This window comes from Buteo buteo, chromosome 11 (assembly GCF_964188355.1).
Source record: "Buteo buteo chromosome 11, bButBut1.hap1.1, whole genome shotgun sequence".
NCBI classification, from domain to species: domain Eukaryota; kingdom Metazoa; phylum Chordata; class Aves; order Accipitriformes; family Accipitridae; genus Buteo; species Buteo buteo.
In genome coordinates, this window is record NC_134181.1 from 15,042,262 (window position 1) to 15,068,100 (window position 25,839).

Consider the following 25,839-nt stretch of genomic DNA (forward strand, 5'->3'; position numbering starts at 1 on the left):
TTGCAAGAATATGAAAGGTGATGTTTTTTGATAATGCCAAAGAAAAGTTCAAAGACCACAACATCAGCTCCAACTGGATTGAGACTGCAAAACCAATACTAGATTCTGCTGAAAATGTCAGCTTTCTGCACGCTGAGCAATACCTAGCAGTCCACTCGGTTAGTTTTTCTTTGTAATGGAGGGAATTTGATTATACTGGAAGTGGAATTATGGCTCTAATAGTTACCACTCATTTCTTAAAGTACAGCTAAGTAATTGAACCCAGCATTACAATGAGATGTATACACGTTATTTTTTAAACACACCATGCACAAGTCTTCCTTTCAGATTTTTAGGTTCAATGTTAATGTCACCTTGCTTCTAATAAAACACACACCGATATTTCATTCTCCTGCCCTTACTACTTACAGAAGCTTATAGAAAACATTATTGCTTTGGGTTTCTCTTGCAGATCTGTTCAAGTGTACAGCTATTGCCACAGTAAGGGTTGGGTCTGCTATTACGGAAATAATGAAAAGCTTCCTCCAGGCGAGTTTTTGCTCTGTACTGTGCATTGGGAACAGGTATTGGGAATTGGGAGCAGGTGTTAACTAGGCAGGAGTATCTTGTCATTATTTATCCTAAAGACAAAAAACCAGATTAGACAGCAAGTAGGGGGGGAAAGTGAAGCTTGCAGACCTGGGCTCATGGATATTGGGAAAAAGTTGCGCACAGAAGACTTGACTGGTTATGGGAGCTCATCTGTAGGCTCTGGCCAAAAAGCAGCTGTGTTCTGACCATGTAATCAGAAAGTTACAACAGCGACTGAAATATTATACAGCCCATTTGGGAACTTCTTCAGTAGAGCTTTTGACCTTTTTTCCACAGACTTGTGCTTTGCAGGCTTGCTATTTGTTTTATTATTACAGGTTTACTGTTCAAAGACAACATAACTTAGGAAAGAATAGGGATCACATTATTTTTATCACATGGACAAACATATCTTAAAAAGAAAATTTAATCATGCAAACCTAGCACTTACAAGTTATATGGATAAAAATGACTAGTGCAAAACTATGTATGACTTGTTGAAAGAATCTGAAGCTAACCGACTGTCACAAATAACATTCTGTATCACATGGGTCATGGTGAGATATTTATTACTGAAATCAATGAGAAGTAAATGAAATCTGTCAAGAAACGTTTTAATTAAATATTTAAAAATTTTCAAGTAAAAATTAACTAGATTTAAACACTTATCTTCTACATGAAGTGCATCTAAAAATAATTCCCATTTTCATTCTTTCAAATTGAAATATATTCTGGGAGTAGCACAAAAACTGACACCAGGATACAGCCTTAGGGGTCTGATCTATGAGCTTCTGATTAAGTTCTTTCTAGAAATCAGACAGGATTAATTTTGAAGGTGGGAAGTGTTAAAGATGCACACAACCCCCCCCCCCCCGCAAACTTCTTACATTCTAAGCATTTGTAAAAAAATTTGTCATTCTAATGAAAATCTGTGATTACAGCTATTGTTCATCTTTTATTTTAAAGAAAAGATTTTTCAGTTGCTAGGGTTGTTTGTTTTTTTTTTTCACTACAGTCAGCACAACAAGCACTATGGTTTTACATACATTTGTAAATAAAGGATATGCTCAGGGCAAGCTGGTACGTCATCTTTAGTGAAAGGTTTCTTGTAAACAAAATACCAGAATAAACTGAAACAAACCAGGGAATAAAATGTAGGGTAATGTGGAAGTCGTATTAAGTATTCTTGGCAAATTATGATGTATGCAGCAGCCACTGCATGATATTCAGAGCTGCTAACAGTGACACTGAAACAAGCCTGCTGTACAGGTGCTAGATTTTGATTTAATAAATAGTCTGTACAGTATCAAACTATATAAAAAGTTTAAAAACCACAATGAGAATTATTATATTTTAAAAATTTTTATATTGTAAAAATTTTAAAATTAGGTCCAAACCACCATTAAAAAAGGTATGAAATGTGCAATTTTGCAAGTGGAAACAAGGGGCACAAGAAGGGTGTCATAAGGGTTAATAAGAGTTGCTTTGTGATTTCTTTTTTGTTTCCAGTATCCTCATATACCTGGTAATCACACAGACCTCTGAGCAGTTCTCTTCAGGCAAGGACATGAACTATAAGTATCATCACTGATTTCAGTAGGGAAGACTGGGTGCAATAAGGAGTAAAAGGCTATTTTCAGAGACAAATGTACAGTACAGTCTATTTATGTAAATACTTGGAAAACACAGGAACAAATTGTTTTCTAACTACAGAGCTGTGAAATCAGTGAGCCATATGGATAATATATGTCAGAATATTTTAAAATCCTAAACCTTCTTGAAAGAAAACTGTTCTAAGAGTCTGCATCTAGAATAACATGAGTACTTACTTGTGTTTTAACCAAAAGCTGCAAAGATTACGTATTTCCAAATGTACTAAAATTAAAATAACTCAATATTTTTAAAAGGCAGTAATCCTCTTCACTTATTTCTCAGAAAGCATAGAGTGAGGAACTGATAATTAAAGGCAATATAAATGGTAGGCAAGATGAAACAGATGGCTGTAACGTAATTCTTGAGTCTTAACTGGCACTTAACACTAACTCTACTTTCAATTTGACAAATACAATAAGACACCTATGTTGACATACACATGGTGCACTTAACTACTTTTATTTATGTAACTGAGGTATTAAAATTGTCTTGAAAAGCAGATGTCTAAAGAAGAGAAAATGATATGAGGAAGAGAATAGTAGTCATTGTTTTCAGTGTTCAATGATTAGTAGTTGTTGTTTTTTTCTTCCAATATCCTTAACTTATAATTTCCATGCAAAGTCTTTGTCTTACTCCTCCACTAGATAGGTAGCTTGGGAAGATGGGAGGAAATCCACCATTCTTCAGCAAGAATTAGTAATGAAGACTTTCTCAATGAAGTATAATAAGCTAAAAGTGTGTGCATCTCACACGCTGCATATAGTACACTTTTAATATATACACTGTCATTGTACGCAAGCATCTTGTATATACACTGATACCACCTTCGCTAGGAAATTAAAAGTCAATAGATAATGAACCTTGTGCTGTATCTTCTCTTCCCCTAACATAGATTTCACATGGAATCTCCTCCATCACTCTGTCTTCTATGACTTGCTCAGGGCAGTCATGTGCTTGTTTGAAAGTGTAACTACTTTTCTTGAATGTGCTATTAAATGTTTTCATTGGCTGAGGCTGCGCAAAATCATTGTGAAAGGGAAGTTCCATGGAGCTGAGGTTTGTCCTGCTTTGTTTTATATTAGAGGCCTGGGAGCCACAGTGGTGGTCATGAATGCATCTGGAAGCTGTTGAAGGGCGTCTCATTTTCTGATAGTTTTCAAGTTCTTCTGATAAATCTGCTAAATCCGCAGAAATTTCTTTGTCCCTTAGTGAAAATAGTTCATAATGTGGAGGATCAAATACTTCTTGGAAACCAGTTTTATTGAAAGCAGTCTTGCAAGCCATAACCTTTTTGCGAGGTTGCTTTACTTGTACTAGAATTGAAATGATGAGAAGAACTAAAACTATCCCTGACGCGATGCCAATGATTGTTCCATGAGTTTTGGTGATTTGTTCGAACAATCCAGTTTTTTTCTTTTCTGCAAAGAAAAAATGAGGACTATGATAAGGCTTTTACTATTTTCCACACTTTTGATCATGCATTAAAACAAAGCAAGCTGTATTGTGATTGCCATATAAGTGCCATGTTAATGAAATGACTTAATGGCACTGAAGACTAGACCTGTATGTCAATGGGATTTATCATACTGCATCTGTGCATTTGTTCAGCAAGTCTAATTCCTTGTCTGCATTAGTGGCTACCATATGATAATTCAGTGGCAGGTGGAACTCTGTGGCCAGTGCATGCTGACTCAGCTGGGATGTGGCTTCAATTCTGAACCTATACTGATCAGTTCACATTCCAAAATCCACGAGTTAAATAGGCTTAAATTAACCTTAAATAGATTAAATATAGCTACAGACAATGCTTCTCTTACCATAGTTCGCTCCTGCTGGTAACATTTCCATTGATGTCAGTAGAAGGAATCTAGATTTAAAATTATCTAGTTCTTCATAAGTGAAGTATTATCATAGTTATGATACAAGAGTGACTGTACTATTTGTTTTCACATCACTTGGAAATTTAATGACTGCGTCTATTGTGTAAGTCTGTTATACCTATTTCAACACAAGGAGCTTTAGCATAGATATATTCCAGTTTTAACAATCCAGTAATCAAGTCAGTTGAAAAAAAAAGGGGGGGGGAAGCAGGGGGGAACCAACCAACCCAAATCATATGACACTTTTGGCTAATACTTCATATGAAAACACACAAGATGGCAGCATCAGAACAAAATCGTTTTCCATACTTAAAATTCTTACTTGAAGATTAAAATTTTCCAGTTGGATTTCTGTTCTGTAAATGTTCTTGTCCTAGGGGACTAAAATAATTCTACACTGAGACTCTGCAATATTTGCTAATGGGGGAGAAAAGCACTTCAAGACTATGTAGAAGAAAATGTAGTAGCCTAAATGCTGCATGTTATTTTCAGATATCTGGCTCCTGCCATCTGGATGTGTTATGCACCTAAGTACTCCACGCACTCTGCATGGAGAGGGTTATATACCATCATACGCTATTTGAAACAATCCACATACTAAACAGAGACTCCCAAGGAATAGGCTGATAAGAAGTTATGTCTGAAATACAGTTCTACTTCAGAGCTTAGACTGTTCACTCTGAGTTATATTTACACCTTTAATGTGAAGGAGGATATCTCCCCTTGCCCTGCCTAGCTTAGATCTTAGTGTTACCATACTTTATGGGAGGTATGAATTTCAGTGCTATGGCAGTTCTCTCATCTGCATCTAGGTTTCTTAATTCTTGAAGATATTCTAATCAAAAAGTTGTCATGCAAAAGGTGATGTCTTCTCCGGTCTCTTAAAAGAAACTGCACACAACTGACTTTTCTATCAGTTTTTGTGTCACTGGGCTTAGGCATAAGACAGGTCACAATATGCTCAGATTTAGGTAGCTATCGATATGGACTAAATAAGGACTCTGTCTGTCTGCAGGAATTGAGCACAATTGTGAGGAGCTTTCTTTTTAATGCTAGATAGTGCTCATTGGGTTGCATCAGTCTCCCTTCAGTCTACCTTAGCGGGCAATATGGATCCAGTTTTCAGCTGTCTCTTAATTATCTGCTGTGCAAGTATTACAGCACAATTTAGTATTCAACATAAAACATGGTAAGTTATTCAGCACCAGATACAGGAATTTACAAATACTGGGAAAGACACTTTCTTCACATTGCGATACAGTTTTCATGGAATTAATTTTTTAAATACTGCAGTACATGAGTGAAGTGTGGATTCTAGGCAAGATTCTAGAAAGCAGTTGGTAAAGATGGGAAAGAGGTCTAGAAAGTGCACTTAAGAGGGAACATTGAATATTATCAAAGCTAAGGATTGTTTAGAGGAAGCTTAGTTTTACACTGGAAACTTGGGAGTTATGGATCAATTTTGTTAACTGAAAAGCTTCCATAATATACCTTGCATTAGAGTATTTATTAGTGATGTGAAGTTTTTTGTTTGCCCAAAATGCAATTTCAAAGTAGTTTTTTTAAATATTTATTTAGTAGAAATTTAAGCAGGATTTGTGTGTTGAAAAGCCGTTTTATTTTAAGATTTTCTGTAGAGAAGGTTTTGACCCTTCCTGCAGGGTCAGTTTCTCTTTCAAATGGAGTACATGTTTAAATCTTTCTGGAGTTTTGTGTTCAGACCTGTTTATGCCATTCTATTTGTCAAAAAAAAACCCAAGCTCAAGCTGGTTGTTTCATTATTTTCTTTTAGCAAAAAAAATTGTTGACCTTAAACTGGTTTTGTTCCAACTCTGAAAATTCAGTTACTGTTGAAGTACAGGGGAATATATTTGTGCTTTAGCAGAATAACAATTTCCTCAAGTAATGAGAATTTTTCCTACAAAACCTAATATCGAAACAAGTCTTTACTGTAGTTGTGATGGTTTAAACAATACTGCCCTGCCCCATGTTCTAGAAGCAGTGATTTACATGTGTCCATTTTCTGTAAGCGACAACTTCTTGCTTCCCAACAATTTCCCCTTCCTCCCATCCTTTCTCATACCATATGCAGCAGTTGCACTTACCCCGAGATAATCTGTGATTAACAACTTAAAGCAAATATTTTAAAATTGTATTTATTTTTGAAGATTGTTACTTCTATTTCAGCCCTGAGAAAAGCTTTTTGTGCTTGAAGGCTTGTCTGTCTTTTTCCAACTCTGTATTTCTTCTCTAAAAGGTATTACCTGTCCCTGTGATCCTTGCTTCATTTAAAGTTTAGAAATGGACACGATGCAACCTGGCAAATACTGAATTCTATTTCCTCTTAAGCTGACATCCTTTTAAAATAGAGAATATATGCTGAGGAGGAAGAAATTTAATCATAAATCAGTAAGGTCAATATTCAGGATGTTACATGTCTCCTGAGTTTAAATAAAAAATTTGGAACACCTTCCTGAGATTAGTAAATAGCTGTCTTCAGCATATTTCCAGGAAAAAGACATTTCATGCCTTTCTTGAAAGGCAAACTGACCAGGCTAGTTCATAAAGGCTATACTTTGCACCATATTCACCTCTGCAGTGATTTTCGTCCCAAGGGTATGCACAGTTTTGAATGCCATTGCAGACTAAAGAATTATTGATGCACATGTTGCTATGGCAGAAGTAAGTGTTGCCTGAGCAGGGAGCTGCAGGAGAGAAGAGAAAGAAAACATTAGGAATTTTTCAGTAATTGATGCATTGCAATAAAAAATTCCTGTTATTGTTTTAACATGCATACTCATTCTTTATCTGTGTTTTAAATGCAGTCACTTTTTTTGCACATCACTAATTATCGGATGATTTACTCTCTATGCATGTGGTTGCTTTCAGGTCTATTATCAATGCTACAAAAAAAAATTATTGCTCAAAATGGGTAGCAGATAGAGACAGTCACCCAACACAGATAATGGAAGAAGGCTTTAATACTTGCCTTTAAAAACTTAATACTTAAAAATCGCATGCTTATCATCAATTATATATTTATTCAGTCTGCTGTGCATCTGCTATGTAGATGTTGTGAAGCAGTTCCTGAACATCTGCATTTCAGAGCCCATTAACATCTTAAGGTAAATCTGATTTCAGCTTGTGGAGGACTGCTTCAGTAATTGCAAGAGATTTCAGTAACTGGAGGCATCTAAGTCATTCCTGCTTGCAGTTTAAAGCTCTTAGATCCTTCTATTAGAGCTAATGCAGGGATTAAGAGAGTAGTTTAGCTTTTTATCTATCTGTCTATATATAGTTAGAAATTTGAAAAAATAAATTAACTAGAAAGTAGCCCTAAAGATTTTACGTTTCCATGAATGTTTGTTATAGCTCCTTGACATTAGAAATATATATTAAAAAAATAGTAATAATTCTTTTCAGGATGTTGAATAATATACATAGGGAATTCTTTATGAATTCAGGGCACTGGTCAAGAAATTGATTTTTCCCTTTCTCTGTCTCAGTAATGTGGTATTTTTATGATAGAAATGTCTGTTATTAGTGGAGTCAGTTACATATTAAACAGCAAAGATGTGTGATAGACATTCTACTACTTGGTTTCATAGAAAGAATTTATTCTTGAGCAGTCTGGATTCTCTGAAACATAATGCGAAACCCAAAGGGTACAGTAAAGGAGGGTGACTAGTCCTGAATACAATGTTTCTCGCTTATTCCTTCTGTTAGGCTTCAGAGTCTCAGTGACAAAGAGTTATGCCTAAGAGAAAAGAAAATTCAAACCTTTAATTCTGAATTTGCATTCCCTAAATCTAATATGTATTTTCCTCCCATTTCTTACTCCACTGAATTTTGGTAACCTATGCTTGTTGGTTTTAAGCTTTTGTATTTGCTTCCTGTTACTGCTTAACCCCTGGCAACCTGGCAAGAAGTTCCATATTGGAAGCTTGTGCTTTAGTTGTAGCACAAGTGCTGTACTACTTTAACGTAATACAGAATATATTTAGAGTGTATTTTGGAAGAGTTTATCTATGTAATTTCAGTGTTTAACAATGTCATGGTAGCTATCATATGTATCTTCCTCGCTCAACTGAGTTGAGAATTTAATTGTTTGGAAAGCTGATTAGTCTCAAGAACACTGCTTTAAAATATGATCAGTGCTTAGGAAGATATAGATCATTATATCAGTTATGAATGAGATGTCATGTTAGGCGCAAGCAGGGTCAGGTGCCCTGGGAGGAACAGAGACACAGTGAGTGTGCAGGGATGAGGCTGGGAAAACCAAAGCCCACCTGGAGTTGAATATGGTGAGGGACATGAAAGGCAACAAGAAGGGCTTCTTCAAGTGCATCAGCAACAAAAGGAAGACCAAGGAAAATACGGGCTTACTACTGAATGGGACAGAGTGGAGCTTCCCTCGATGCCTAGGAAGGTTGATAGAACAAATAATCCTGGAAGCCATTTCCAAACGTATTAGGGATAAGTACTGGGAGTAGTCAGCATGGATTTATGATGAGGAAATCATGCTTGACCAACCTGATTGCCTTCTGTGATGAAATTACTAGCTTAGATGATTAAGAGAGTGGTGGATGTTCTACATCCTGACTTTAGCAAGGCTTCCAAACCTGTATCCCATAATATCTTTGTAGAGAAACTGATGAAGTACAGACTACATAGGAAGACAGTGAAGTGGACTGAAAACTGACTGAACTGCCAGGCTTAAAGGGTTGTGATCAGAGGCACAAAGTCCAGCTGGAGGCTGTCACTAGTGGTGTATCCCAGGGGTCAACAGTGACGCCAACCCTCACCAAATTTGTAGATGATAGCAAACTGGGAGGAGTGGCTGACAGACCAGACAGTTGTGCTGCCATTTGAGAAGGCTGGAGAAATGGGTTGACAGAAATCTCAGAAATGTTCATGATGCAGACTACAAAATAAAAGGCTCTTGGCCTTATTAGCACACATAGGGAGAAAAGACTTAGGTAGTTTTTCCTTCTGAATTTGTAAAGAAATATTGTGCAAGCATCATTTAAAGATAATAGCTTAAAAAGGCTATGTATGTAACAGGCTACAATACCTACTAAAATATTTCTGACTGTGAGATAATGGAGAATCTATGAAATTCGTGTCCAGAGTGGTTGTCATAGATCCATGTGTATCTGCTGGTGTTTCCATATGGACCTGTATGGTGTTGTAGTTCTTTTGGAGGCACAGAGGAAGATGTAAGACACATTCCTTTTCTTATTTCCCTGAACGGGGGAATTTTTTCATGTTTCTGTATTTTTGGATGATGCATTCTACTGTTGCTTCTCCATCGGCCAGCACAGTCTTTATTTTACATTCCTGTGTAGTCTCTTTAATATTTTGGGGGGATGGCTTTTGTTCACAAGTTCAGAAAGATGGGACAAATGGACTTCACTTTCCTTTTGTTTGTTATTTGGGGAGTACTAAGTCTAAAAGCCACAATGACTGATCAGTTCCAGCCCAGGACTTCAAGGACATAGCTGGACTCGTCTCATAACAGCTGCCTAAGACTGATGCAATGTTCACAATGTTCTTTGTATCTAGCATTATTCATGTACTGAATCAAGACAGAAATCAAATACATTGATTTTTAACATTGCTGTTAGCTGAATTAGTCAAATCTGCAAGTAGCACTAGGTGTGTTAGGTGACTGTCATGCACAATTAGTGCATTTATGTAAATCTTTTCAGAAATATTGTTTTCATGGTTGGCTTCATACAATTACAAATCATTAGCAAGGCAGAAGAGGAAGACAGCTTAATGATCTGAAAATAAGATAAGTGCAGATTCACTTTTTTCAGTTAGAAAAATTGCTTATCACTAGATTATTTAAAAATACATGAAACATTTTTCAGATACATAGTTTTCAATTACCCTATCCAAGAAAGACAGTATCTCAAGTTTAGAAGATAAATAAGAATAAGCACGTACCTTTGCAGATTTTATTCTGCCAATGACTTTTGAGTTGCTTTAAAATGATAAGTTTGGAAAGTTACCTAGCTTTAGGACTAGTTACCGTTTTAACCTCTAGCACTCAAAAAAACCCATAAAAAAAGGTCGAAAACCCCAAACTCAACAAAAAGAGAAAAAAGCAAAACCTACTCCAATATTTATATTACAAAATAGATAATTTCCCTGGCAAAGTTCATAGTATTTTCTAGATTGAAAGCTGGAATAACTTGCACTATCACTAATATTAATAATTGTATTGAAATAAAAGCTACTGGAAAAGGAGTTATCAATATTGCAAGTTGTGCTTAAAACTCATTTACTGAAATTCACAGTATCTAAAGCTTATTAAATGCCTATTGTAGGTTAAACAATAGACTAGTTTGAAATATGCAATTGTTTATTACTACCATGTACACAAAGTAAGCAATAAGCTATCTCTCTTACAAGTCTCTGTTACTTCAGAAAGATTGTTTTATAAAAAGTAACTTTTCTCCTGTGTTAAACTTTACTGCTCTATGGAACAGAAAATAAAATCTACTTGTTAACTGTAACCTGAACTTTTTTGCAAGGTGGTGACCAGGATCCCTTTCAGGACTGGCTACAGACATGTTAGTTCTGCTGAAAAAGTTCTTTGACAGTAAGTCTGTACTACTTATTCTTCAAGAAGAACTTTTTAAAAACCTTTAGCACAAGTATAGGTCTGATTTCCTGAAGTGGTAGACATGTTTTATTCAGCTCTCCCCATGTATCTCAGATCTGCTCTGCAGTTCTATAACTTAGTCTACTTTAGCGCTGAAGATGCCACTTATTTTCAGCTTCTGCAATGTGGACAATGTCATCCTTTGTAAATAAGTGAGGCAACAAAATTCCATTAAGTTCAGAGAGAAAGCACTTACAAGAAAATATCACAAAAAGCATGCTTTCAAGAAACATCTTAATTTACAATGAGAATAAAGACTATCTCTAACCCAGGCTATGGAATCCAAACAGAAATCCAGACTGCATTTACGGCTCTGCTTTTAATATAGCCTTCTTAAATAAATTTGAATTTAACTGCTTATCCATGGTTGTGCGACACAACTGGGCTTTGCTAAGGGAGCACGTGTGGGATCATTCAGAGCCACATGCAGCTGAGAAGGAGGTAGCAGCTTAGGTCTAGCTGGAGTGGGTGTAGTTCCAGATCTGAAACTGAAGGTAGAGCTGTGGATAGGAAGAAGATCCAGACTCTGCAGGGTCACATGTGTTTTCTAGCCTTCTGAACATCCAGTGTGGGCTTGAGAAGAGCCTGTTGCAGTGTCTGGCAGGGAACTGGAAGATGGGGGCTAGTGGGAGAACACACGTCAGTCCCACTGCTGTCTTTTTTAAGTAAGTCTGTGTTCATTTGTAGAACTCTTTGTGAGAAGGACATAGCCTAGGGCTGTATTATTACTGAATTCAAATGAAAAATAAACCTTTTAAGAACAGAGGAAAGTCTTTCTTCAGGAACCATGCTTGTAACTGTAATAAAGCAAGTATTTAATTTACCTGCTAGTATGTGAAACAGAAAAAACCTTTTCCGTGTGTTCCTGCTGCATAATATATAGCTGATGCTTTTCCTAAAATACCTGAAGTACCCTGATACCAGGACAATAGGCACTTTAAAATCTACTTACGATCCACAAATGAAGTGAACAGCATTCTGAATCTGCTTAGTCTACTGCCTTCATCTGCCCACATTCGTACCACACCTGTCCCAGTCTGCAGCATGACATCGTTTGCTACAGTGCTGCAAAACTTTGCCTTCAGGTTTTCAATAGAACTACTTCCATCGTATACAGCAACAAAGTTTCTTTTGCATTCATTTGAATGCTCCATTTGATAGTCCAGAAATCGCAAATAAATCTGTTAGAAAAGAGAAATTAATGTCTCTAGGAAAAGTAATACAGAGAAGACAGTTTTCTTTCTTAGCAAATCTCGAATAGGATTTTTTTCCCCTTACACATATGTATAACTCCCAAGTCACAACACTTAAAACTTACATTTTCTCATTAAATGTCAATGTGCAGTATTACTTGAAATTTGTCTTAAGTATCTGTTTCACTTCTCCCCCTCCCCAAAACAATCTTTACTTAATAGCTTACTCTGATGTATTTCTGCTCCCCTTGAAAAAAAAGTAAAAAAGCAACACACTTGCTGAAGAAAGCCCTAAGCAGCTCTGCTAAACGTGCAGTCTATTATTCTAGAAGAGATACAAGAAACACATAAATGTGCTGAAAGAATTTTAATGGTATTTTGACTGTTCTCTTTTCTTTCTTTTTAATTCATAAAAACAATGTTAAAATATAAGGGAAGGAGTCTAGTCAGAAAAGCTCTAAAGTAAAATAAGAAAATTAAAATGTGTTGCTTCAGAATGAGAGCTAATTACTGAACCATAGCAGTTTTAAGGAAGACAAACCATGACGTCAGGAGTAATTTGAATAAAAATGGAAGCAGGAGAAAAGTAAGCTAGCTATCTAGGAAGTGTTAATAAATTTAAGCCAATCTTAATTCCTCCAAAAGCAGAAATCTAATCCAAGAGAAGGCAGTATATGTGTTAGAACATATGCAGCGAGGAAATTAGAAGACCAAGATGGCACTTGAAGAGGAAGTAAATAATTTATTTTGCTGGAGCAGGAAACTTGTGCAAGATTGTAACTCAGTTAGAATTACTAAAAAGCCCTGTGATCTTTTCATGTCTCTTGAATGGTTGTTTTGGAATTCTCAAAATTCGAGTGAAAGTTGATGAGATATAAGTCACTTAAGCATACTGCAAAGTCCATCTTTAAAAATTCCTCAGCTAGCCATTAGTTTGACAGAGAAGAAATCTATCCACGTGGAGGCTGAGGTCTCCTGTTCTGTGAGAGAAGAGATGCTCCTCCTATATCCATGAGGTCTTCAGTACGTTCCTCAGACAAGCTTGGATCTAGATTGTATGCGTTTTGAGTACAGTGTACAATTACCTCTCTGGCTGATACTAGGGATGCTAAAGACCTTTTGCACAGTGTAGTTTTTCATGCATCTGCCTAATGACAAGAATCTCAAACTCTAGTTTGTGAAGCTGGGAAGACAGGGTAGATAAATGCCATGCTTACTACTGCTATGTTACCTGTTTTTCTGCCCTTCTGGCATATCTCACTTTTAACCTCAGCTAGTGCCAAAGCCTTTTAAAACTGAATTTTAAAGAATAAACCAAAACTAACCACCTTTGGGGGTGGGAGGGGAAGATACCCCCCATATACACTTAACTGGCTCTAATGAAAACATGGTAAAAGAGCACAGGAAAAGACAGGTGACACTTGCACACCCTGGCTTTTCCCTTCCGGTGTTTTCCAGAGGCAGGTTGCCAGGACTGTCTCCCCTTGCACATTCTGTGACAAGGTGCAGCCTGTGCCATATTATCTCATGCTTCATCTCACTGTTTTGTGATTTTCAGTAAATATATATGTATATATATTTTTTTTTCCCTGCTGTCTTTGTTAGATTTACTGCTGGAAATTCTCAGCTACATTAAGAACCTGTCTTCCACTGATGTCTTATCTCACAAACATGGGTGTGAGCTGTAAGTGCTACTATTTGGGCTGATACATGGTATTTTCATTTAATGACTGACCTTATATATCTGCTGTAAAATTATAAGGGAAGCTAAAAATAAATTAGCAGGCTTTTAGTAGAGCTATTCTGTGTACGAAAAAAAAAAGGAAATAATTCCATTAGAAGAGCTCAGCTCTGCAAAAGCTCCTTCTGGTTTGTGTGTTAGGCAAGTAAATATAAAAAGTCCTCACTCCTAGATTATTTTGATTATTCTAGTAATTTTCTGAAATCTGGAGGTAATGTATTAAAGATCTGTTATGCATATTTTAAAAGTCCTTTCGTTGCTGCGGTTGTGCCAGTTTTAAAATTTATTTTTATTACAAAATCAAATTGAGGAAATTAAAAATATCTCTGCTTATTTTTCTCAAGAGACTGCACCATATCAGATCTAATGGATTTCATCATCGTAATTCTGCTAGAATTTAAGCTTAAGAAACCACTGTCAGAATACTAAGAATTATTTTTCTGTAATGTTTTAACTCAGTAATTTAGGATGATGATCTAATCTCAGGACTGACCCAACTATAACTCTGCCTTCTGGCAACATTCAATAATTTATTAAAATACTTAAGCATAAGACCTGGTGCACTCAAGTGGCAATGTAGAGAGAAAATGGTTTTATTATTGTTTCTGGAAGAACTGCTACTATTACTTAGACTAGTATAGGGCTCTTGGGAGTTGAGTCACTTCCTCAAAGTCTCAAATATATTAATGGAGTTTTAGTTTCTTTCTTGTCTTGTCCTCTTATTACCACCTTTTAGGTTGCTGTTTCAGAACTAATTTGGAAATTGCTGAATAGGGCTGGTTAGTTAACTATTAGGAGTATGTAAGAAGGCATAGAGTAGGTTTGTCATCTTGGCAGCTACTGCTTAAACATATTTCTTCATCTTGGAAGCTACTGCTTAAAAATATTTCTTAATTTCTATGTACATGCAAGCAGTGGTATGTGCTTTAACATACAGAAACAAAATTAGACGTGTATGTTATATGGAGAAAAATATGTATTCTTCAGTGCAACTTATAAGTAATTAATAAGTATATGTTCCTGAAACATATACCTGTTGTTTGTTTTTTTAAACAGGCTATATAGCTATTGTATTTTGGAATTATGAATAGGATTTTATCCTTCTCTTTGCCCAATAATAAAGTTCAAGTTGTATTTAACAAGCACAAGACAGTGATGTTTTTGTAAGCAGTCTCTAGTTCTGCAAACACAATCATAAATACCAGGTGCCTAGGTAACTGATGTTGATTTTTGGCTCAAGCAGCTAATATGCCCCTTTAGGGTTTGGGCAGAAAAGCTCTAGCAAATTTTATTGTGGCACTTTAAGAGGGTGTGATCCTACAGCTAAGTAAGAAGAGAAAGAGTGATAATTCCTCAGCTGTTTCCAGGTAAAGCCTTTCATTTTAGCTCAGACTGCTGATGAAAGTGGGTTTTAAGGTGCTGGATTGTGAATTAGACTGGGGAGGAGCAGGTAAATGTTCTGTTGACTTTGAACAGAACCAAATTCTCCAACAGAACCACTACAGGCAAAATTTTAAACCATGCAGCAAAATTTACTGGAATTTATCAAAGCTGTTAGTCAGCATTTTGCCTGCGGTCTTCTAATAAAACCAGAGTCCAAGTCAAATGCCCTTGAAAATTGTTGCTTAAACAGTTTTTACAGTTATTTTGTATTTTAAGTTTCAAATAATAGGAAGACAACACTGTAGACTTGCTGTATAGGTTTAATTTCAGAAACAGTCCTCTGTCTGGATTTCCTAAGCCACTGATATATGATTCATTTCAGTGAAAGTGAAACATTATGCAAAACACAGCTAGTGACTATTACCTGTTACTAATAACTTGGGAAACCCACTATATACTGAATGATATGAGTGAAACCCACCTTAGCATTTGGAGTAGCTTTAATTGTCCATATGCAGTCAACTGCTTGTCCCGGTTTTGTTTTTCCTTCTTGTTCTACTTGACTGGAACGTACTATTCCATCAGCTCCAGAGAGCTCAAATTGGCAGTCTAGGGAGAAGATATACCTTGGTGTCAAATGCAATATGATATTAATTTAAAATTTCATGTATAAAGAAATTACTACTGTAATACTACACCTGGTATGGGATTTAAAATACCTCCTAGGTAAGTGAAGTCAGGATCTGTAATAGAAAGAAGTAATGAATTACAGGGGCTATCAGTGCTTGAGAATCACTTCAGTGTTTAGTATAATCTGTCCATTTTTTATTATGTCACAATACAAATTGCCAGAAAGTTTACTGAATCAGTTGGAGGGTACAGAGACAGTATTATTTTTCTTTTTAGATTATAACATTATTCCACAAAGATCGACCTTGTCTGTATAAAGTAAGCTCAGATTTCCAGCATAACACCAAAAACTACTATTAGGTATTTTATTCCTACATTACATTCTGAATTTAATTGTACCAGTTTTCACTGAAATCATTGGAGCTGCTCAAGAATATGGGGGACCTTTCTGTGTCTATCATCTTTATCAGATTGCTGTCTATCTAGTTCTGAAAAATTTGAACTGGAGTAGTTTAGTAGAATATATCAACACTTCGAAATTGCTAATTTCTATTAATAAAGAATATAAAGAAGGACTGTTCAATACTAAAGATACTTTTTCCTTGGGTACCCATGCCTTTTAGGCCAGGTAGCACAGTTCTAGACATCATTTATGAAGGCAGAATTTCACCTTGATTGCTCCTCTATCTCCTCTCTTCTAAATGTGATGTGTAGGTAGTGTATGTATCTGTAGTATATACTGTAGTAATATACAGTATGCATACTGCTAGTGAAGTAAGAATACACTTTTTCATACTGGTTAACTGATGGTACTTGACTTAACTGGGAGTAGGGCCTGGCTAAAAATGAGTCTGTAATGGGCTGGGATGTCCAAGGCTTACATTTCAGTGATCCAGGTTAGTGTTTCCTCAAAAATCAGCATAGAAACTCGCAAAATGCACCCATTCACAGCTGTGGCATAGCGAATCACCACAGAAATCACACAAATCATAGTGTGTGTACGTGTGTGAAATGTTAGTCTATGCAAAGAAAGCCCTAGTTCATGCAAAAGTGCATGCCTGTTTTGTACAAAATTCTTTTCCAAATGAAGATGCAGAATTTGGCTCTTTCTGTGATCTTATGAATGTTTCTCTGTACAGGGATTTTATCACTTCCCCTAAAATGCCTCAGTCCTGAGCTTAAGACTCAGTACAGCTGAGAAAATGCCTTCTTTGCCCTCCTTTGTTTTAGTTACCTGTAGTGAAATCTATGATCGATGTATGCAAAATTCTGGGAAATTTTCTGCCTTCTTTGTGAACTGGTTTTTCTTAATGAAGTGGGGGTGTATGTGCATGTCCCCTTCCATTTTCACAATCCCAAAATATTTTACCACACTCCATGTAAATGCAGAGGAAAGAAAAGAAGAGTGTCGATCCTTCAGTTGCTACAATCTATTGTGAAAATAATATACAATTTAAATGTGTATTTCAAGTTCCAGCCTAGTTTCCTAGTTTTGAAAGTGATGTTAATGAAATTACTTTGGAAATGGTTTTAGCAAAATACGTAAGTACGGTCCCTAAGAAAACATTTTAGCATGTTATTCCCAGTGGAGTGGTCACCATGTTAATCTGAAGAGTTTCCAAGTCTAAATCCTTAGCAAGGTATATAGTTCTATAAGCAGTAATATATAATCATGTATAGTGTTTTCATGTGCTTTAGGGTTAAAGACCAGTTGGGTAAAGATGACATTAAAAAGTTATGCCTGTGTATAGATTTATAGTAGTAGTAGAGCTGACAACTGTATATAGTCTTTTGTCCCAAAGGACAATAAAATGCTGATAACTACACGTACAGTATCTATGAACTACAGCAGTCAAGCACTGCACAAGGACATCAGGTCAAATTTTCTTGTAAAAAGAATGCCCTGCCAGTTTTAAGTGGTCCCACAGAGCAGATGTACTTTTTGTTTGTCTAAAGGCACTGTCAGCACATTATCCTCTCCTTCATACCCTGTAAACTACACAGTACTTTGAGCAAAGAACAATTCTGTTGTCTGAGCCTGTGCTTTGAGGGAGATGAGAGCTGATGCTTGGACTGTATAGATGTTTCCTCTGGCTTTTCAGAATGGAGATTTAAAATGTTTTGCATCTGGCTGTAAGTGCTATTGTAGATTTGCTTCAGGTGTTTTTGTTATAGTGTCTTATATTCCTAGAAGATAGGCTGTTAAAAATGACAGCTATTTGTCTACATAAATGCTCTTTCCATTACTACCACTGGTGAAACTGGTACAAGTTGGAGTAACAAAGAGGGAAGTTGCTAAAGCCTTCAGCATGAACAAGATCAACTGATTTCTTCACTAGCAAACTACAGACCTGTAATTTCCTTCAGTTAATTTTCCAAAGTGGTTTTAGTCAAGTATGCGGTAGGATTAGTAGGACTGAGACTGTAACTATTGCATTGTCACTTTGCCTTCATAAGAACTTATGATGAAATACAGCTCTAGACTGCCAGCATAAACACATCCACAGAGTTCCATGGGAGCAGATGGTCATTAACTCAGTCAGAATTTTAGGCATCTTTACCTGGTATAAATGAGTACTTTGCTTGAAATCCCTTTCCTTCCAGCTCCTCATCAGAAGTAAACTTGATCCACATAAATCTCCCCGTTGATCTAATTAGTGCAGGACTTTTCAGACCACAGTAACGATTAATGAGAGGGGAGAAACCAAAAGGTCCATCTCGAACCTCCAAATGATCAAACCGACATTCAAATGAGGGTTCTATGTAATAGGGTTCATCAAAGGTCAACTCAATTCTTTGTCGTGGAGCAGCTAGACATAAAAAATCGAGCAAAAGATTAAATGAAGATCTATATAAAAAACACATGAAGACATGAAATAATTAAGAGACAGGCCTCCAAAACAGCAAGATAAAAAAGAAACTGGAAACTTCTCAAAATACATCTGGCAGTCTGCTACAAAAACTCAGATACACGGTAATAAAAATTTAAAAAATGATTGTTTAGAAGGTACTTTTTCATGGAATTTTATGGAATTTTTTTGCTTGCCGATCTTTATTGTTGAAAATTCAGAAATGACATAAATTTAATGCAGCACATGTAACAGATATTAACATATAAGCAAAGGTATTCAAACAAGGTTTAATATTAAAAGATAGAAATTAAAACCAGTGCTCCGTGAAAGCAAAGTACATAAAGGACGAAACATTGAGGGATGCAGAAAAGAAAAAGATACGAAGAACTACTCACTGGTATATATCCTAAATATAAAGCCCAAATTTGGAGATCCTTTGGCAGGAGACATGTTTTATTAGAATATTCAGAGAAGTGTAAATGCTTCATATATATTACTAATATGCAGGTGACTACAGATGTTGGCAAGTCTGAACCAGTGACATCCAGGATTTGGATCAGACCCGTAAATCCTGATGAGACGCAGCTATGGCTACTTTGTGACTGGAGTTTTACGTCTGTAGTTTGGAACCATGACTTTATATTGCATGAATAGCTTTAGTGTTTCTTGGTCTTGTCATCTATTGAGCTACATGAACTTTCAGATACTAATTGGTATCTGGAATGACAGCATTAAAGAATCAAATGCTGTCTGCTGCTTCTGAATGCAAAAAGGATTTACTTATACGTCTCTAACACTCTGCTTGGACTCTTACACCTTACTTATACATGAGTTAAAAACATTCATAGCTGTTTGCACATACTGGCAGTGGTCTGCAGGGAGAACCGTATCGTAGCTAGAAATTGTGGAGGACCTTGGTCTCACCCAGATATCTGTAATGTTTGTGTATAATGATTGTGAGGACAGAGGTGTGGAAACTGATTCTGGACCCCATGGAAACTGCCTCACGCAAGGGAGATCCAGCAATGGACCTGGCATGTCTGAACTCTGAAGCTGGACAGGATATCTGCTCTCCAGTGCCTTCACTGGCAGGGAAGACACCAAACTTCAGATATGCATGCATACAAGGAAAAATGAGGGTGTCTGTGAACCAGTACTATACTATACAAATAAAAACTCAATGAAACATATTACTTGAAACATTTCAATTAATTGATACGAATCTGATGATTAAGCTGACTAACATTTTTAGCTGACTTCAGTGGATTTTGGGTGCATTCTAGTAAGAAGAAAAAATAATTAGTGCATCCCAAGTCTTGCAGGCTTTATCCAAGATATTCTCATTGGAATGTGGTTTTACTCTAGTTAATGAAATTTTTTTGTCCTCATCACATTATTTTAATAGTGACCTCAGCAGTACTAAAATCTCTGTATTTTTAGTACAGTATTATGGTAGTCAGATGTGTCTTTTTCATTAATTAAGGACAGCATAAAGATTTTCTGCTTGTGACGCAGACTTAGAATAACACAGTATGGTCTGGTAAATGCTGAAGATAGTCTTCAACCATCTTTGCAGTTCATTATCAGCAATACTGGAAGTGATATTAAAATAACAAGCTACAATTTTTGTCTTAATAGTTCTGTGCCTTCATAGATTACAGTAGATCTGATGGTGCTTTTTCTGGCTGTGAGAGTATGTCTTACTCTGTATAGCTAATTCCTGAATATTTGCATTTTCTATTAATTTGTTGCTATTACTTCAGAGAGCAAACTTAGCTTCTTGTTCAACCAAATGACTGCAGAATTGATTATATTACCAGTATGGCTATACAATACTTGACAGTATAGTAAAATGACACAGTTTTAACAGTTCAAGATTATCCATTTAACAGCAAGATTACAAAACAACAAAACAGAAATACAGCATGTACCTTCTAAGATATAGATGCACTCTTGATTTGGTGGGTACATGTTAGGGTAGTTTGGTGAAGCAAAATGTCCTCCATTACTTGTCCGTACCCAGTTGTCACACTGGGTAGGAGGAATGCGATTCACTCCAATATTTTGCCCACCTTAAGTGAAAAAAAAGCGATCACATAAATTTCTCCTGCAAGCATGCGAATTTGATTTTGCAGAAGTAAAACACTGACATAATGCATATTCTGTAAAAGAAGAAAGTAATCTATTTTGGTTGAAAACCTTCTTCTATGTCACTTGTTAATATCTAGCTAGGAAGATCTTATGTTTAGTTTAGTGATGTGGTATACCCTAAAGAGATCACAGTTTCTGAGTATCAATATGTCCAGTAATCCTTGGGAAGGGAAGAGAGAGAGAATTTTTTTTTTTTTACCCAAGGCAGTTTAAATTTTCTGTTGCTTTTCCATCTAAGTCAAAGAGTCACAGTGGCTGCCAGTACAGCAGCATTATTTTACGGCTTACATCTTCTCCATTCCTATGCAAATATAATCCAAAGTATTTGTTAGCTTTTACCATTTTTTTGCCTGATTCCAGAGTATAGTGAAGTACATGGCCCTTAGACTGAATATCTATTTACAGTAATTTGTTGGAATATAGAATGCTTATACAGACTGAATTATAATATGTAAATACACTAAATACAGCAATGGTAGTTAATAAAATTACTAGCAATAGGTAGATTGCACTGGCAGCTAGAGGGTCTCATTTAAGATCCAAGCTCTTCTTCTGGATGTACAGGGAAATATGATCCTTGACTGAGATTATGCAGTTCACTAAGGTAGTGTACCACACTGGACAATTTGCAGGAGCTTTGTTAGTTTGGATTTCCTTATCCAAGGAGAAAGAAGTTGGGAATAATATGATCTCTGACATTTTTCTTAAGTAGCTTTGGCCCTTCTTGATATCAGCAGAACTGGAGAGAATAAGACACAGGATATATGGTTTCTGCTAGATTTTTCCTAAATCTCACAGGGTGCTCTCATAATGTTATTTATATTTATGCAGTTTTTGTTTGCAGACCTTTGAGAGGGAGTCCATGCTGATAAAGGTCTTAGCTGCCTCCAGTAAATTACATCACCTTCCACTGGTATCTTGGCAGCTTTTTGATTTATGGGGGTGAAAACTTAGTCTCTCCTGCAGAAATTGTTCAAGGAAATTCTGTAGGTGTCAGTTCAAGGAATTATTCTCTCTCAAGTGTGGGTTAATCCCACATAGATGAAAATAAGGTTTGTGAAACTGATGCCTTCCCGACTCAGCAGGCTTCAAAAATGTTTGTGGGTGGACTATTTGAAAAGCTTGTTGTCAGACACATAAAACATGAATTTCCATGGTGGTTTTTTTCCCACCTCTAAGGTTTAAAAGCATAGAATTTTAACTGGGTAAGTCAACTTCCATGTTCTTTGTGACTGGATGGCTTTGTTCAGTTGGAAAAAAATTCAGTAAATAGGGGGGAAATGGAAAATACAGGAATTCATATTGGTAATTCAAAAGCTATTAATACCTGAATACAAATACCTTCTTTCACTTATATTGCTTAATTAAAAACTATAAAACCATTACATTTTTTGAAAGAAAATCATCAAACCAAAATTGTACCTTGTGTCTTCTGTGCAACGGCAATCCCTTCCACTACAAGGATTGTTACTAGCAACACTGATGAGAGAAATTGGACAGGAAAAAACATCAGTAATTCATCAAAACTATAGACTGTTTTCTGCAGTCCTGAGTCATGCAAATCCTAGAATCACTAACCAAAACAACTGAGAACATACAAAAATACTTAATTCATTTATGTGCTTTCTTAAAATTTCAACTTTAGGAAACCAGTGCAGTCTAAGTGTGCTGTGGCTCTTCTTCCAAGTTCCTTAAGAAAGTATATATAAGAATAGCAATTTATTGTTTGAGGGGACTTTAAGTATATTTTCTAGAGTATCTACTAATTTGCAAGCATTTAATAAAATTACATGGTATCTATCTTCTGTATAACTTTGATGTCCTGAAATGAGATGTTTCACTGCTATATTGAACCAGATTTATCCTAAAACTCCATTTGCCTAACATGTACAAAAGACTTCTCCAGCTTCCAAGAAATTAATCAGGACCACAGGAGACACTGCATGGTCTTATCCCTAGATGGATTTCAGGAGCACTATAGGATTGTGCTTGCAAGACAGGTTGTTGTGATGCTGCCACAATACCAGTGATTTCTGCAAATGATGTGGCAGCAGAAAACAAGCAGATACAAGTTCTAATGATGTGGAGAGACTTAGTCTGAGCAGTGACAACAGCTACGATGTGAAGACTGTTAGGATTGTACACTGTTGCAAGCACTCTGGTTTGCCGGAGTGTTGTGTTAGTCTCAGGGTTTGGTACATGCCGGTGTTTTCTGGATTTGAACTGACTAAATATTGAACCTGTTAAAGATTCTGTTACACTCTTTCCTCCGACCTTCCTTCCTTCCAGCTGTCTCGATGGTTTTGCTTTTGGCCTTTCCCTTACGTTTATACCTTCCTTGCACCCAAGAAGCGCCAGTCTGAACAGCACATACTAATGATTCCATATTCCACTATTCACCAACAGTTTTAAAGCAGGCTTAATGTCCAGATTTTCCTAAAATGCTTTGCCTCCTCAGATTGTTAGGGATTACCAGGAAGGGAAAAGAGAATGAAACAGAGTATATAATTATGCTACTCTTCATATCTTTCATTTGCTTCCGTCTTGAGTATCTCTATAATTCTGGACATGTGTCTTAGAGAACTAGTTAAGTAGGCCTGGACTCTTTGCCCTGGACAGAAGCTGGCTGAGAGGAGATAGGATACAAGTTATAAAATCACAAGTGTCATTGAGATGGTGAATAGAGAGCAACTACTTGTTGTCTCTTCCAATACAGGAACCAGGGGTATCAGACAAAGGTAGCACGTGGCTTGTTCAAAGAAAACAAAGCTTTTTTTTTTTTTTTTAATGCAGATACTTCATAATGTATCCTTGAAGTAGAAAGTTCTGTTTCAGAAACCCCTTTTGCCATAAGTTGTTTGAAGTCTGGGATAGTATTTGGGGCAAATATAATTTGCTGTACTTCTATACACTTTCTGCTTTTATATCTCTGTGAAAGAAGATACCAGGCTAGGTAGACCTTTGATTTGACCTGGTATGGCCTTCCCATGTTCTTAATCTACTTGTTAATACTAAGTCAGACAGGCACGGCCTCACCACTGCAGGAAAAAAAAATATTTCAGCAGGAATTTTATTGTCACATTCAAGAAGTTAATTTTATTTTCCCAGTTTTCCCCTCTTGTTGCTCAGGCATTTTAGTGGCTCATGCTGAAACAGCATTTTCTCTATCTGTGATTTTCCCTGTGTTGCTGTTAGACTTTCAGCCCTTTCGAGAGTTCCAGAGTGAGCATGCACTGACTGTGAACAATGGTGATCTTGACTGAACTCATCTAGATGGTACTGTAATGTTGGCATAGATGTATTATCTTGGGAAAAGACAAAAGGAATCAAAGTCTGCCCCGAAAGTGTTCATCTAGCATTTGTGTTTTATTATATGTGTTTCTGCTGCCCTTTCTTCTCTCTATCCATATTAAATCATACTGTATATCATTATGAGACTTTCCTCATCAACAACTGCTTTTTTCCCTTGCAAGTTGAGTTCACAACTGTACGTGTTTTAAAATACCATTATGGGTCTTGCAAACAAGTGTTATGTTCCTAGACGCTCATTTGATTTTGAGAGATGGATTATAAGACAGTAGGTTAAGACTTAGGTAGTTTTGCAATTTCCATATTTGCAATAATTCTGCATTTTCATCAATATTAATATACTGAAAAATATATTTCTTAACTGTCATTATCCCAATACAAATTATGAATTGTTGATTATTGCTGACTCACCCTAGATTGAAAATTCATCCTTCAGAAGAAAGTATCTAGTACCTACTACTGGTCTTCAAGTTATGGATGTTCACTAGTCTTTAAAGCAAACAGAATAAACAAATATCCCATCTTTATTAACATATGATTGACATTAGTTTTCAGCTATTTTTAGTTTTTAATATTTCTTATATAGATGCTACTAGTTAAAAAAAATTTTTTTTTGTGGCTTCTGTGTTTAAACTGTGCACTCAAAGATCTGACTTTAAGTGCATGAACTTATAATGCATTTGTACTCCTGAGATTGCTTGTCCCTAACAGAGAATATTACATAGAATCTTGATAGTGGTTATAAAGTTGTCTACGTATTTTCTTTGTTTTTTTTCTACACTGGTTCTGGAGCAACACTTCAAAGTTGGCTTTTATTGTTAAAGTAAATGCAGTTTCCACAATCCTATGTAAATCATGTGTCAGTATGTTCTTCTATTGAATTAACCTTTCTTAAAGATTTGCTATGCCCACTCTCTATTTTGCAAGGACACAGCAATCTCTTTATAACTTGTTGTGCTGCTTATTAAAATGTGAAATGGGCTTTGTCTGTTTTTCTTGAAGCAAACAAACACAGAAATATGAGTGAAGTAAATACTTTAATGACTAACAAAATTAATGCAGATAGTCACTTTCAAGTAACAGTGAAAATCTGGGGGTTCGTTGGTTTGTGTTGAGGTTTTTTTAGTACAGCTATCTACTATGGCTACTAACATTGTTACTGTATACCCTCTTTTTTTTTCTTTTTTACCTTTAAAATATCAGTAAGCATCTATGTTTATTTCAGTGATTGTGCGCTCTTGTGCAGATAGAGATACCATAAGAATACATGTTCAGTTACACTAACCAGTGATTTCCCTTCTTGAAATGATGCAGATACAGAAACAAGCCTCCTAAAAGGACTTCAGAAAATCTGATTTGCTTTCACTAAAGCCTGTGCCGTTTCTATTAATAGTCCAGAGCTGTGTATGTGTGTGTAAGTGCAAAACAACCGTGCGTATTTCCTGCAGAGCAGCATGGATATGCAGGCAATTACAGAAGATAAATGGGCTGAATATTTGTTTTACTGTCTTCCTTTTGTGATGTTATATGGTTGAGTGGATATACTAAGTATGGTCCACCTTCTCTTTGTTCCCTGCCCTTTTCACTCTCTTCATTTTTAATCTCTTCCATCTCTTGCCTTTCCCTGTCAATGCCTGTCCTTCTCATGCTCTTAACCACCCTTAAGATGTATTCAAAGCAGCCCAGGTAGCAAATGTTTAAGGGCCTTCTTTCGCCATTACTTTTATCCCAGGTGATAGTAAGATAAAGAAAAGAGGTGTCTGTGACTAATACTCTGTATGTGTCCTTATCTCTGTGACATTGC

General features: G+C 36.2%; 1 protein-coding gene across 2 annotated transcripts in view; it reads right to left on the reverse strand.

Moving 5' to 3' along the window:
• Nucleotides 1-1,170: 1,170 nt before the first annotated feature.
• Nucleotides 1,171-25,839, reverse strand: part of NETO2 (neuropilin and tolloid like 2) — a 34,143-nt gene continuing 9,474 nt past the window's right edge. For both annotated transcript variants that reach the window (XM_075040171.1, XM_075040172.1), the window contains exons 2-9: nt 22,149-22,205; nt 20,507-20,647; nt 18,285-18,533; nt 15,792-15,836; nt 15,575-15,702; nt 11,729-11,957; nt 6,695-6,808; nt 1,171-3,641 (exon numbers count right to left, since the gene is read on the reverse strand). In XM_075040171.1, coding sequence (XP_074896272.1) covers nt 3,061-3,641; nt 6,695-6,808; nt 11,729-11,957; nt 15,575-15,702; nt 15,792-15,836; nt 18,285-18,533; nt 20,507-20,647; nt 22,149-22,205 — 1,544 coding nt within the window. In that variant the 3' untranslated portion in view covers nt 1,171-3,060. The remainder of the gene's footprint in view (nt 3,642-6,694; nt 6,809-11,728; nt 11,958-15,574; nt 15,703-15,791; nt 15,837-18,284; nt 18,534-20,506; nt 20,648-22,148; nt 22,206-25,839) is intronic.